This window comes from Apis laboriosa, unplaced genomic scaffold, assembly GCF_014066325.1.
Source record: "Apis laboriosa isolate Shangri-la unplaced genomic scaffold, ASM1406632v1 scaffold34_cov151, whole genome shotgun sequence".
Lineage (NCBI taxonomy): Eukaryota > Metazoa > Arthropoda > Insecta > Hymenoptera > Apidae > Apis > Apis laboriosa.
In genome coordinates, this window is record NW_025222928.1 from 2,772,764 (window position 1) to 2,785,414 (window position 12,651).

General features: G+C 34.5%; 1 protein-coding gene across 1 annotated transcript in view; it reads left to right on the plus strand.

The window, feature by feature from the left end:
• LOC122715186 (sodium/potassium-transporting ATPase subunit alpha) overlaps positions 1 to 12,651 on the plus strand; it is a 124,881-nt gene that overhangs the window by 91,736 nt on the left and 20,494 nt on the right. The window contains exon 2 of the mRNA XM_043937150.1: positions 11,074 to 11,166. Coding sequence (XP_043793085.1) covers positions 11,074 to 11,166 — 93 coding nt within the window. The remainder of the gene's footprint in view (positions 1 to 11,073; positions 11,167 to 12,651) is intronic.

Sequence of the window (12,651 nt, forward strand, 5' to 3'; positions counted from 1 at the left end):
TTCCGTTCTCATCGACCCGAGACACAGGTCGGGAAAAGGGAGAAACGGAAAGCGGAACGTCGCGTCACGGGGTTGAGGAGGAGGGGGCGGCGTTGGAGGGCGGTTTCTGGATCGGAATGGTACGGTACCATGGATGGATTGCGGGCTCGGGTCGGTTTGAGCCGTTTCGAACGCTGGTTTTCGTGCGCTCTTCGGGGAGGGGGGCACGCAATGACCGCAGTGCTTCTTCTTAGCTTTGGAAATGGAGAATTAGAAGATTTTAGAATTTATCATCGAGTGTATTTGGAGATATATTAAAGGATATACTAAGGATGAATTTTTAGGGATTGATTTTTAAAGACGTATGTTTTGCTGTTGGAAAGAATGAAAGGATAATTAAATTTTTAGAAATGTATGATTTTCCTATTTTGGAAAAGTAGAATAATCGTAGAATTATTAATTGTTTCTAAGGGTGGTTTTCGGGAGGTACATGACCAATACTTCTTCTTAGCTTTGAAAATGGAGAATAGATGATTTTAGAAAGCTTCTCCTTAGCTTTGAAAATGGAGAATAGACGATTTTAGAATTTATCATCGAGTGTAGAGATATATTATTATTTGGAGATATATTAAAGGATATACTAAGGATGAATTTTTAGGGGGGTGGAGTTTTAGAGACGTACGTTTTGTTGTAAAGAATGAAAGGATGGTTAAATTTTTAGAAATATATGGTTTTTCTATTTTGGAAAAATAGAATAATCGTAGGATTTGATATTATTAATTGTTTCTAAGGGTGGTTTTCGGGGGGTACGCGACCAGTGCTTCTCTCTTAGCTTTGAAAAGGGAGAATAGAAGATTTTAGAATTTATCATCGAGTGTATTTGGAGATATATTAAAGGATATATTAAGGATGAATTTTTAGGGGGGTGGAGTTTTAGAGACGTACGTTTTGTTGTTGGAAAGAATGAAGGGGTGATTAGAATTTTAGAAATGTAGGAAAAGTAGAATAATCATAGGATTTGATATTGTTTCTAAGGGTGATTTTCGAGGGGTACGCGACCAGAGAATCGACGATTTTAGAATTTATCATCGAGTGTGATATTACGAATTTTTAGAGGGATGAAATTTTAGTTTTGTTCTTGGAAAGAATGAAGGGATGATTGGATTTGATAAAATGAATTTTAGGAATGTATGGTTTTCCTATTTTGGAAAAGTAGAATAATCGTAGGATTATTAATTGTTTCTAAGGGTGGTTTTCTAGGGGTACACGACCAGTGCTTCTCCTTAGCTTTGAAAATGGAGAATAGACGATTTTAGAATTTATTATCGAGTGTATTTGGAGATATATTGAAGGATATACTAAGGAATTTTTAGGAGGGTTAATTTTTAAAGACGTATGTTTTGTTGTTGAAAAGAATGAAGGAATGGTTAGAATTTTAGAAATGTATGATTTTCCTATTTTGGAAAATTAGAATAATCGTAGGATTTATATTATCAAATAGTATCTTCTACTTTGGTTCTAGTGGTGGGTAAATTTTAAAGATAATATCAATAATTTCTTCGTTTTGGAAATGAAACACCTTCGATCTATGTTATATGAAAATAAATTAAGAAAGGTTCGAAGAGAAACTCGATGATGCTTGACACATGAAATTTTTAGGAATTTTTTAAAGAAAATACAAGAAAACTAACTAACTATATCTGTGATATAAAAAAAAAAAAAAAAGAAGAAGAATGAAAGCTTCTGTGGTTGAAACGCTAGTATCTATTCTAGTTGGACAAGAAACAATCGATTCTTTCCTCACTTTCATCCTTTTAGAGCTCGAGTTTAGAACATCTACGTACACATTACATCATGGCTGGTTGGACTTATCACAGACCAACTTCGTCGCTAAGGAACGTGACAGCTATTCAAATTTATATCTGCATAGAAAACAGTTCCCGAGTTTGTGTATCGGTATTTTGCAACATGTAAATTTTCTCTGCTTTATCATTTCGAAACGGTGCACATCACGCATTTGGTTTGGCATAGTTTAAAACCGAATGCTTGGGATTCATAAATCATAGTCCGCGTAATTTTATCGTGGACCGTAAACCCGAAGTAATGGACCATAGAAGTTTCTAAAACCAACGCGTATTCAAATAAACGAAACGAATCGTTCCACGAAATTAATTCAAAACGGAGTGTAACCGAGTGGAATCGTGATAACGGAACAGTGGATCTTAGCCTGTGATAGAAAGGGGATCGTAAAAATATTTTTCTGTCATTTTTTTATCTAATAATTTTTTAGATTTCATTTATCTTGGGATGAACGTAAATGGAAATATTTTCTTCATACGAGAGGATCCTAAGTTAATTAATGTGCATACGTGTAAATCGAAAAAAACAAGGGTTGAAAAATATCAGAATAGATTGTCGTTTTTTTATATCGTCTTATGGGAACTTTGGGATTTTCGTATTGTTGAAGAATCGAACGAAGAATTTTCTATATTATAATTTTGCAACATAGATTTCTATCTATTTATCGCTGCACTAATGATCACATTGCTTTATTAAAGCATTAATTCGGTAAATATATAGATAATCTTTTGCTTTATTGATACACTGTAGAAAATTATCTGCTTTATTTAATAATAATAGATATTTTTGTATTTATTCAGAAATTTTATGCGGACAAATATATTGAAATAGTGCAACTACATTTGAATTCCATCCTAATTAATTAAATTCATTGCATGATGAATTTCTACCATTATAAAGGGATATATTTCTATTATACAATTTCAAATTGTATAAATTATTTATCTATTCCAAACTGGAATGGATAAATGGATTATACCTTCGTTACACATTCGTTAAATTTTATTCCTTTGCTCTAACATTATCATTGTTCACCAAAACACCAAATCGTTCATCCATTATTATTTCTTACTGCTTCATTTGAGCTGAAAACCACTAACTAATAATTAGTTAGTTAGACTCCAGATATTATTCATATTCGACATAAATGTCCTTTGTAATTTATTGCTCCATTTCTTTCCTCATGTTCATAAAAAAGCAATAAGTTTCCATAAATGTACAAAATATCCATAAGATATCTCTTCTCATCAATTATTTCCAACGAAAAATTCATAATTTAATTCTCGTTATCTTTCTCATATTTTCGCATAGGACCGACAAAATTATTATTATCGTTATTCTTAGAAACATTTACGTAAAAAATTAATCAAAAAAAAAAAAAAAATACATATATATATATCCAACACATTGCACATTGTCGCGTAAAACATTTGTCATTTTTTCCTCGAAAGTTTGTAACGAGGATTCGTAGCGACGAATCTCGAGCTCGCAACACCCTCGTTAAAACGCCCCAGCATCGCGAAAATTTTGCACCCTTGGAAACGAAGCCTTCGAGTCCTCGGCGAGGATCGAATTGGGTTAAGCACGGCTGACTTAGTTAGAATTTCAAGTCGACCCATTGCATCCCTTCGAGGCGCTTCCGGTTCCCCCCACCGACCCCCTGCAACCGCTTAAGGGATAAAGCGGGGAAGGGGATGCTTATGCAATTCGATTAAGCTCGGTTTGTCGCGTCTGCGGGATGAAATTCTCTCTCTCTCTCTCTCTCTCTCTCTCTCTTTCTCTCTCTCTGCACGCGAGAACGAGTCTTTTGAGGGTTTTCAAAGGGGTGGAAAACCACCTCCCCTTTGTTTCAAAGATCAAACTAATTTCTTCCTCTGGTAAATCGGTAATGGTGATTGATTTTCTCGTTCGAGTTCACGTTTATTATTATTATTATTATTATTATTATTGTTATTTCGTCGTTCGTTGTTGTTCTTGGATATTTGTTCCAAGTCCCAATAGAAATGTTGTTGTTGTTGTTGTTGTTTGTAGCTGTTAACTTTGGGTTAATTGAAAAGTTTCGAAGATCAAGCTAAATTTCTTCTCTAATTGGATTTCTTGTTCGAGCTTATTTCTGGTTTAATTTATATCTGGTAATTTTGTTGTTCTCTTGGAATTGTTATGAGATTATTCTTGTGGTAATTAAAAATGTTTCGAAAGATCTATGCTAATTTCTCAGTCTTCGTATCTATTAATGCCGATTTAATTTATTAATTTGTTTGACTTTGTGTCAAAGATTTTGAATTTTTGAGTTTGAATTCTTGAAGTTTAGCTATTGAAGAAAGAAATTCTAAATCTAACGATTGTAAATCGCCCCCCCCCCCCGCCCCGTTTCTTTGGCAAATAATTGTGATCCCTCAGATACGCTTTCTTTCCAATAAAGCGTACCCTCGACCTTAATTCGATGATTACAATCCTCCCATCTTTTCGTGTCTTTGTCTCTCTTCCGGCGAGACGAAGATTACACTTTCTTTCTCCCTCCCCTCCCCATTCCCTTTTTCCAATCAAAAGAGGAAAATTTTATCTTCTCGAAAAATATTCTTCCTGAATTTTGAATTTCGGAAATTTTAAACCGAGTAAGAAATGTTTCCACGCTTCTTCGAGAAACACACGTTTCTTCTGAACTCTACAACTTTATTTCTATAACGCGAGATTTTTATAACCATGCACGAGTATTTTTAGATCAGAATTATCGATTCGAATAATAAATAGCAGACTGAAATTTATAGGGCGCGAATAATTTTTTCATTCCATCGATTTGCATATATCGAGATTAGATTAAAGAATAAGGATAAACAAAGTCGTTTAGTAAATTCTTCTCCGTGTATATTTCTCGTCTGAAAGTTTTTTTCAAGTTTTCGAGTTGGTTTATTTTATTCCTCTTCTTCTTCTTCTTCTTTTTTTCTTTCCACGTCGCATCTCATCTTCCCTGAAGCACAAGTTTCAATGTGTTTCAACAGCAACCTCGTTAATCTGTATTAAACGTGTTTATAGCTCGGATGGATAATCACCTGGGAACTCTACAATTACACTACGTTCGCCTAGCCTATATATTTCAACTAATGACCACGATACAATAGAGCCGGTACACATCGAACACGGAAAATCCGGCGTACGAGTTAAATAAAAATTCTCACTTTTAACGAGTTTCGTGCCGCGCGAGAGAATTCAGTGGAGAAATTTGAAACGAAAATGGAGGACATGCGGATATATATTTTTGCCTTTGAAAAAGTAGCATGAAACATTTTTAATAAAATTCAACATCAACTTTTCCTTTGCAAAATGAACGAATTATTATCTACAATGAATGTTTTTATTATAACGATATATATATATATATATATAAAACATAACACCGTTCAAAAAATTTGATTAACAAAGAATTTGATTAAAAATTTTATTCTTCGCTTGAAAGAACAATTTTATCGGAAACAGGGAGAATTTTTAAAAAAACACCACCATATTCCAACCTTTCAAAATTTCACTTTTCACGCATCGAAACAATATTATACCGGTTCGTTCATCTTATCGCGATACTTTCCGCCCGACAACCGCTTCCGGTCCCCGCGCGCTCTCGACCTAACCTCTCCACTCTCGCCCGGAAACTATGCGCGCGCGTGTCCACTAACGGCCAGGAATTTGCATAACGTCGATCAGTGCTCGTTCCGCCAACTTTATCACGGCCCGTGTACTGGATTAACCGATGCTGTCGCCGGCTATCGATCAGGATTTTCGCAAATTCCACGCGAACTATTTTAGTAACCCGGTTTCAGCTGGTATCCAGATGTCGCCCTAGAGAAAACATGATCGCTGGCACTAGATAATCCCTAGTCCTCGGTTCTTCTCCCTATGCTCCACGGATATATCCCTCCCCCCCCCCCTGGATGGATATATTTGTTAGATTTAATACCAGGTTTAACGTTCAGTTTTACTCTTTTTTTTTCCCCCCCTTTTTTTTTAAGGGATTTCGAGGAAATTAATAAATTGTTATTTCGCTGTTTCTGGTGTCAAATATATATTCTCGTCGTCGCGATGATGTAACGAGCAATAAAATAATTTTTCTCAAGGCTTTGCGAATTATCGATATATATAATATAGATAATTGATATTTAAAAATATAAATATTTTTGAGAAAAAAAAAAAAAGACAAGGAATACATCAATATTTCAATATTTTCATTATCGACTCCTTCGATTCAAGCAACAACAAAATATAAAAAGAAAGATAAATTATAATTAAACTTCAAAACGATTCCAAGTAAAGCTTCTCGAAAGCTCGAAACTTAAAAAGAAAAACTCTTAAGTAAAAAAAAAAAAAAAAAAGAGAGAGAAAGAAAAGGAAGAGGAAAATTTTAGTCGAACACAGTGGAAAACCGACAATGATCCGCATGAGCGAATTTATAGTCTTAACCCTGGCTCGTTTAACTCGCTGAATAATTCGCTGGTAATTCAATATTCCAATGTGGGGGCCCAATTAGCCGTTACCGGGTCTGGGTTGACGCGCTCGTTGCGGAATGCGTTCCACAACGATTAGATAAAAAGTGTGTGCGCATGCGCGTGCGCGTGCGTGCAAGTTCAGCCCCGATCGGCGGCCGTCGTGTTCATTGCCGATCGTAAAAAGCCGGTAATTTCGTTACACGCGCTTCGAAAGCGCGCGCGAGCGTAAACGCGACAATTCCGCGGCGTTATTATCTCTGATCGTCACACGGTGTTCCCGTCATTGAGGAAGCACGATTATGCAATTTCGTTACGTACGCGTTACACACACATATACGCGCGCGTTACATACACATGTGGGGAAGGACGAGAATTGGTATGTATTATATATACGAACGATCGAATCCGTGAAAATGGTGTTCGATGAAAATATTCGTAAGAGATATTCGTCGAGATATTCGATATTCGGGAGCTCGTCGATTCCGTTTCAGGATTGAAGAATTTTGTAATTTTTTGATTTTGTAAGTTTCGATGAAATTGTGACAGATGTTTTTTAAGGTTTGAAGAATTGGGATTGATCGAGATTGGAATTTTGTAATTTTTAATGAAATTTTTATTGGGGTTATTAAATGGGATTTGATGGATCGTGATATCGATGAAATTGGAACAAATGTTTTTTAAGTAGAGAATGATGAATTGAAATTAATCAAGGATTGGAATTTTATAATTTTTAATAAAGTCTCTGGGTTGGGTCTGTGTAATATCGATGAAGTTGCAACAAATGTTTCTTAAGTTGACAGGTTTGAAATTGGGATTAATCAAGATTGAAGAATTTTGTGATTTTTGATTGAATTCTCCGACAAATTTTTCTTAAGTTTGGGGGGATGAAATCGAGATTAATCAAGATTGAAGAATTTTGTAATTTTTCCGTGTAAAGTTTGTTGGGATTAAACGGGGATGTGATGGATTATCGATGAAATTGTAACAAATGTTTCTTAAGTAGAGATTGATTGATTTCGTGTGAACCGTTTAATTGGATGCGACGTTGATGGATTGTTGAATTTCTTTTTCTTTTTTTTTTCTTTTTTTTTAGAAAATAATATATAATTTTCGTAATTTTTACATTGTTTAATTAGGATTCGATTGGAATGGAGGGGTTGCATTATTGATTATAATAATCGAATTCGTGATCGAGTTATATTGGGATATTGATTGGAAGGAAATAATAGGGAAACTCGAGTAAACAGGTTCGTGAATTATTCGTTTAATATTCCGTTAAACGGAAACATGTTCCTCGAGTATAAGTGGAATCAGGCCTCGTAAAGTCAGACACGTGGCACGCGCTTCAATCATCTCCAATATTCGCGAATCTTTAATCTTTTAGACCTTCAACGTTCCTTCAACGTGTATATATATATATATATTTCATGCTTCCGTTTCAAATCATTATCTGCTGAAAGGAAAAAGGCGGAAATCGACCTATTTTTTCTTCGAAAAAAAAAAAGAAAGAAAATAAGTTACCATCCTCCTTCCAATACAAATAAATTCCTAAAAATTCGTATATCTAAACATAGCAAGCTTAAAATAACGACAATTTCCAGGAACTTGTTATTATCATTACTATTATTATTATTATTATCATCATCCACAATTACTCCAATCAAATTGTTTTAAATTACACGGGAAAACATAAAACGCGAGAACGACGCGAGAGAGAGAAAAGGAAAGAAAAAAAAAAATTACGCGAATAATCTAAATTAAAAAAAAAAAAAAAAAAAATACCTAAAGAGCGATCGAATAGTTTAGAAAAAAAAAGAAAAAAACACGATACACACAACTTTTAACGCCTCGATTTCAATCGAGGAACGTTACACCGGATAGGAGTAAAAGAAGGAGCGAAAAACTGAAAAATTCGCATCGTGGGGGAGGGGGCATTAAAATATCGGTCATGGAGCGCGGGTGGAGAGGGCATGACACAACGCGGCGGCTGTCCGAGGCAATTTATTTCGACGGAACAAGAGTCGACACACACCGCTTGTTAAAATCGAGTTGACGAACGCGTACCTTTGTGTCTGTATCATTTGGATCAATAGAGAGAGGCTGCGAGGAGCATTCGTCGCTCCACGTCCGTTCGCCTTCCATCCATTTTTCGTGATTTTTCGCCCACGCTTCTCTCCCCCCAAATCACGATTTTCAAGATATCGAATCGATACTTTTTTTGCATTCTGAATTTCGTTGAGTTTTTGAGATCGGGTGGAAAATGAGATCAGTTTGGAAGAAAAATTACGTACGAAGAGATTTCTCGATATTGGGATCAGGATTTTCATAAAGAGTAAAATTATGATTATTTTTAATCGTATGTTTAAAAATAGAATTCAGATTGGAAAGGAAATTTCAATATTTTTCCAATATTTTTGTTCCCATTATTTTGTATAATAATTCCATTAATCATAGCTTATTCGTTCGCGAAGACGAATTAGGGGATTCTTGGAACAATTTGATAGTATTGACGTAATATTCGAGGGGAAAGAAATTATTTTTCCAATGTGACGATTCCGTTCGCTTGAAACCTGATCGTTTAATAATCGTATCGGATTATACGATAAAAAGAAAATAAAGGGATACATCCGATTCGAGTCACGAGGAGAATCGACTCGAATATGATATGATTCCCTCGACGTCGAGAACCACTGGCTACGCGCCAATCTATTTCACTTATTTCCGCGACACGTTCGGTATTGCAATCACCGTTTCGAGTCGACGAGAGGTCGAGACAATTTACTGCACTGCGGCTAGGCAAAATCTTCTCCTGCAACGAGTGACAATTATCGCATCGCGCGCACACGTGTATCCAACCGATCGATTATAACATTTTCTGCATCGAAATTCACGAGCATTTCGAAAACTTCCACAAAATTGATAAACTTTCGCTTTCGTTTAAAATATTCGAAGATGCATCGATTGATCTTTGAAAATAATTTGAAAATAATGGATAATGCAAAAATTGATGAATCATGAAAATAATTCGTCTCATTCTCGGAAAAGGAAACGAACAGAATAATCTCCAATTAATAATTATTCGAGACGATAAGTTTAACCGTCGTGAAAATTTCTTCGTTATAATATAATATGCGTGGTATTTAATATTTATAAAATAGTTGTGATAATCTAAAGAGAAGGCTATTGACAAGAGAAGAAACCATTTGAGAAATTGTATCCAGATGCTCGTAGAGGCATATGGATGCGAATTGAGTTTTCTTCGTTGTCTTTTTATCGAAAGGGGCGCTTCTCAACTTCCTCGAAAACCACCCCACTTTAAGTTTCAGAGATTTCATCGTTGCGTTAGTACGTCATTTGTATGCGTTCAGACATTCGCGAGTAAACGAGATTACGGTCTGCTTCTCACTGTGGCGAGAGACCATCTCGAGTATAGTTTCTTGAATATTCCCTCTCGTTTCCCCCGAGTCGTCCCACACCACCACATTTAATTTAAATTCCGCAGAGACGCGTGCAAACAACCGTGATTGTTCGATAAATTGATACGAGATGGGTAAGGAAAGGGATGAGAATAACAAGCTTCGTTTTTTACCCTCCCATTTACCCGTAATTTTATTTGACTATTATTTATATTCCAAAAGTTTACTCAACGTGCCGTTTCAACTAATTTAATTTGCGTTTTAATTAAATTTAATTTAATTCTAATTATAATTTCAATCGTATCATTTTATATTTTTGATTAATAATAAATAATAAATTTTAACACTGGTCCATATTTTATATACTCGAAGTTTAACATTTTCTTTATATCATTTCTTTATTTCATTTTCTATATATATAATTTTCCCAAATTAGATCGAAATTAGATTCCAAGGTAATTCATAATTTTCTGGAAAAGAGGAGGAAGATGAATACGCAATTCCCATTCGCAGAACGATGATTAATTTCACGAGGATCGTGAAATTGATATGAGATGGAGCAATTTTCAGCGGCACGCCTTCGAACCGGAAACGATCGGTTTATCCAAACGCGAACGAATCGAGGACGTTCTCTCGAAAATTAGAATCTGAATCTGTTGGCCAGCGTGCCGTTTCATCCTAAAGTTTCCCAAAACTTAATTTCGTTCGTCTCTGTATTTTCATAACCGATTTCAACAACACGTGGCCGCCCGAACGCGAAATCGAAAATCGTTTGATAGATACCAGTTTGTTTTTCGACAATATTGCTCCAAGATATATTGCGGCAATATGGTAACGAAAATGGATGGAAGGCTAACGAGAATAAAACTCGTGAAATTACCAATTTTTCTATTCCAAGAATTCTAGAAATTTTGAACAGACGTGTAAACTAGAAAATTTTGAAATTTTCAAATAGAATAAATGGAATCCTAAAAAGATTCCTAAAATTTATAATTTTAGAGGATGTGTAAATTTTTAGAGGAGAATACCCTTAAAATATAACCGTATCCTCGAAAATTCTACGTAACTCGACTTTAATAACAATGTAATATTTCCATCTCGTGAAATATTTAAAAAAAAAAAAAAAAAATAGAGATGAAAGAACGAATTTCGAAAATTACGTTATCACAAACCAGATCGTCGAATCCAATCACCAGGATTATTTATTTTTTTAATTTAATTTATTTATTAACCATTATTCTACCCCACCCCCATCGATTATTTATTTTGTATTATTTTTATCTGTTTTTTTTTTTTTACATATATCTCATCTCATGTTTTTTTTATCATCTCATTTTTTACAGCATGGCCGCTCAGACTCGTACAGGGTCGCAACGTTACCAAAAATTCGCGACGACAACAAAACGGCCGACGGGATGTACAAGGTATTCACAGCGGTACTTCCGGTCCGCGGTGGCTCTCTCCATTTGTTATTTCTCGCAATTCCCCTTCCACCTCCCCCTCTTTTCTCTCCGGGGTTTGCTTCATGGACGACATATTTTCTCCGTCCTCGAATCTCTTCTGCAATCATTCTCTTTCCACCCGCGGAGAATCAATCTCTCTCTCTCTCTCTCTCTTTCTCTCAACTAACCACTTTTCGTCATTTCGCTCTAACGATCACGACAGATTCCCTCGTAATATCTCTCTATTCGAAATTCATCTAAAAATACCACTTTACGTGCTCTTTTTTTTTAATATTCTTTTTAACCAGATACTTTTGTCAATCTTCTTCCTCTCTATCCAACTAAGGTTGGAATGTTCTATTTTTCAACGAGCGGTGTTATTCTTCTGCACAATGCGTAATACTCGTATTCGATGTGACTTTAAATTACTAACACGTTTCATCGAAGTATCACGTCGTGTTACGATGCTAATGCTATTTTTCTTATGATAAAATATCTCGTAATAAATTTCTTTATTTTTTTAAAATAAAGAATCTTTTTTAAGAATCCTCTATTGCATGAATTTTTATGAGTTGAAAAAAATATATAATGGTTGTTAGTCCATTTTAAAATGAGTGTGGTCGTGAAATAAATAATAACAGCATTATTGTTTTTTAAAACATTGACGGGTGCATCTCTGTATTTTGCCTTTGAAATTTAAATTAATATTATATTAAATTATTATTTAAGTTAATAATAATATTAAATTTAAGTTAAATTTAAGTTAAGTCCCCCAATTGGGAACGGAATGCAATAGAGGGTTAAGCTTCTTCCTCATTTCTGATAATAATCACTAACTGCGAGGTATATTATTACTGTGATATTACGATCTGTATATTCTGTATTTCTTACAATTCTTTTAGATTTCTTCATTTTTATCTATTATTTTTCTTTCTTTATCACTTCTTTGTTTGTTTGTTTCTTTCTTTCTTTCTTTTTTTCTGGTGGTCGGTATTAACTACGTATACTATTTCTTTCGCACAATATATATGACTAATACTTTGTATTATTCGTTATGACACTAATTACTTAACACGTTTTACGAAGCATTGTGTGTATTATTGTTATATTACGATATTGAAATTCATTTTTGGATGAATTTCATTTGTCGACTGCTTGGGTGTATTTAAGGTATACGTTTAAGGTGATTGATTAATCTCGTGACAATTCTACGTTTATACGTACGTTTCACGAAGATGTGATTAATATTCTTGCGATTAATCCAAAGTCTCCAAGGTATTTTAATTACGTTCTATTCATATCTATGTAAAAATATGGTATTAGGGTGGAGAGTAATTTTTAACGATGATCTAATATCCCTTATTCTTTAATGATAAAACTTTTCTTCTTAAAACGAAGATTTGTAAAAGAATTATAAACGATCGAAATGGTGAAAAACTTCGAGAAGATTTTTTTCCCTGTAAAAAAAAAAAAAAAAAA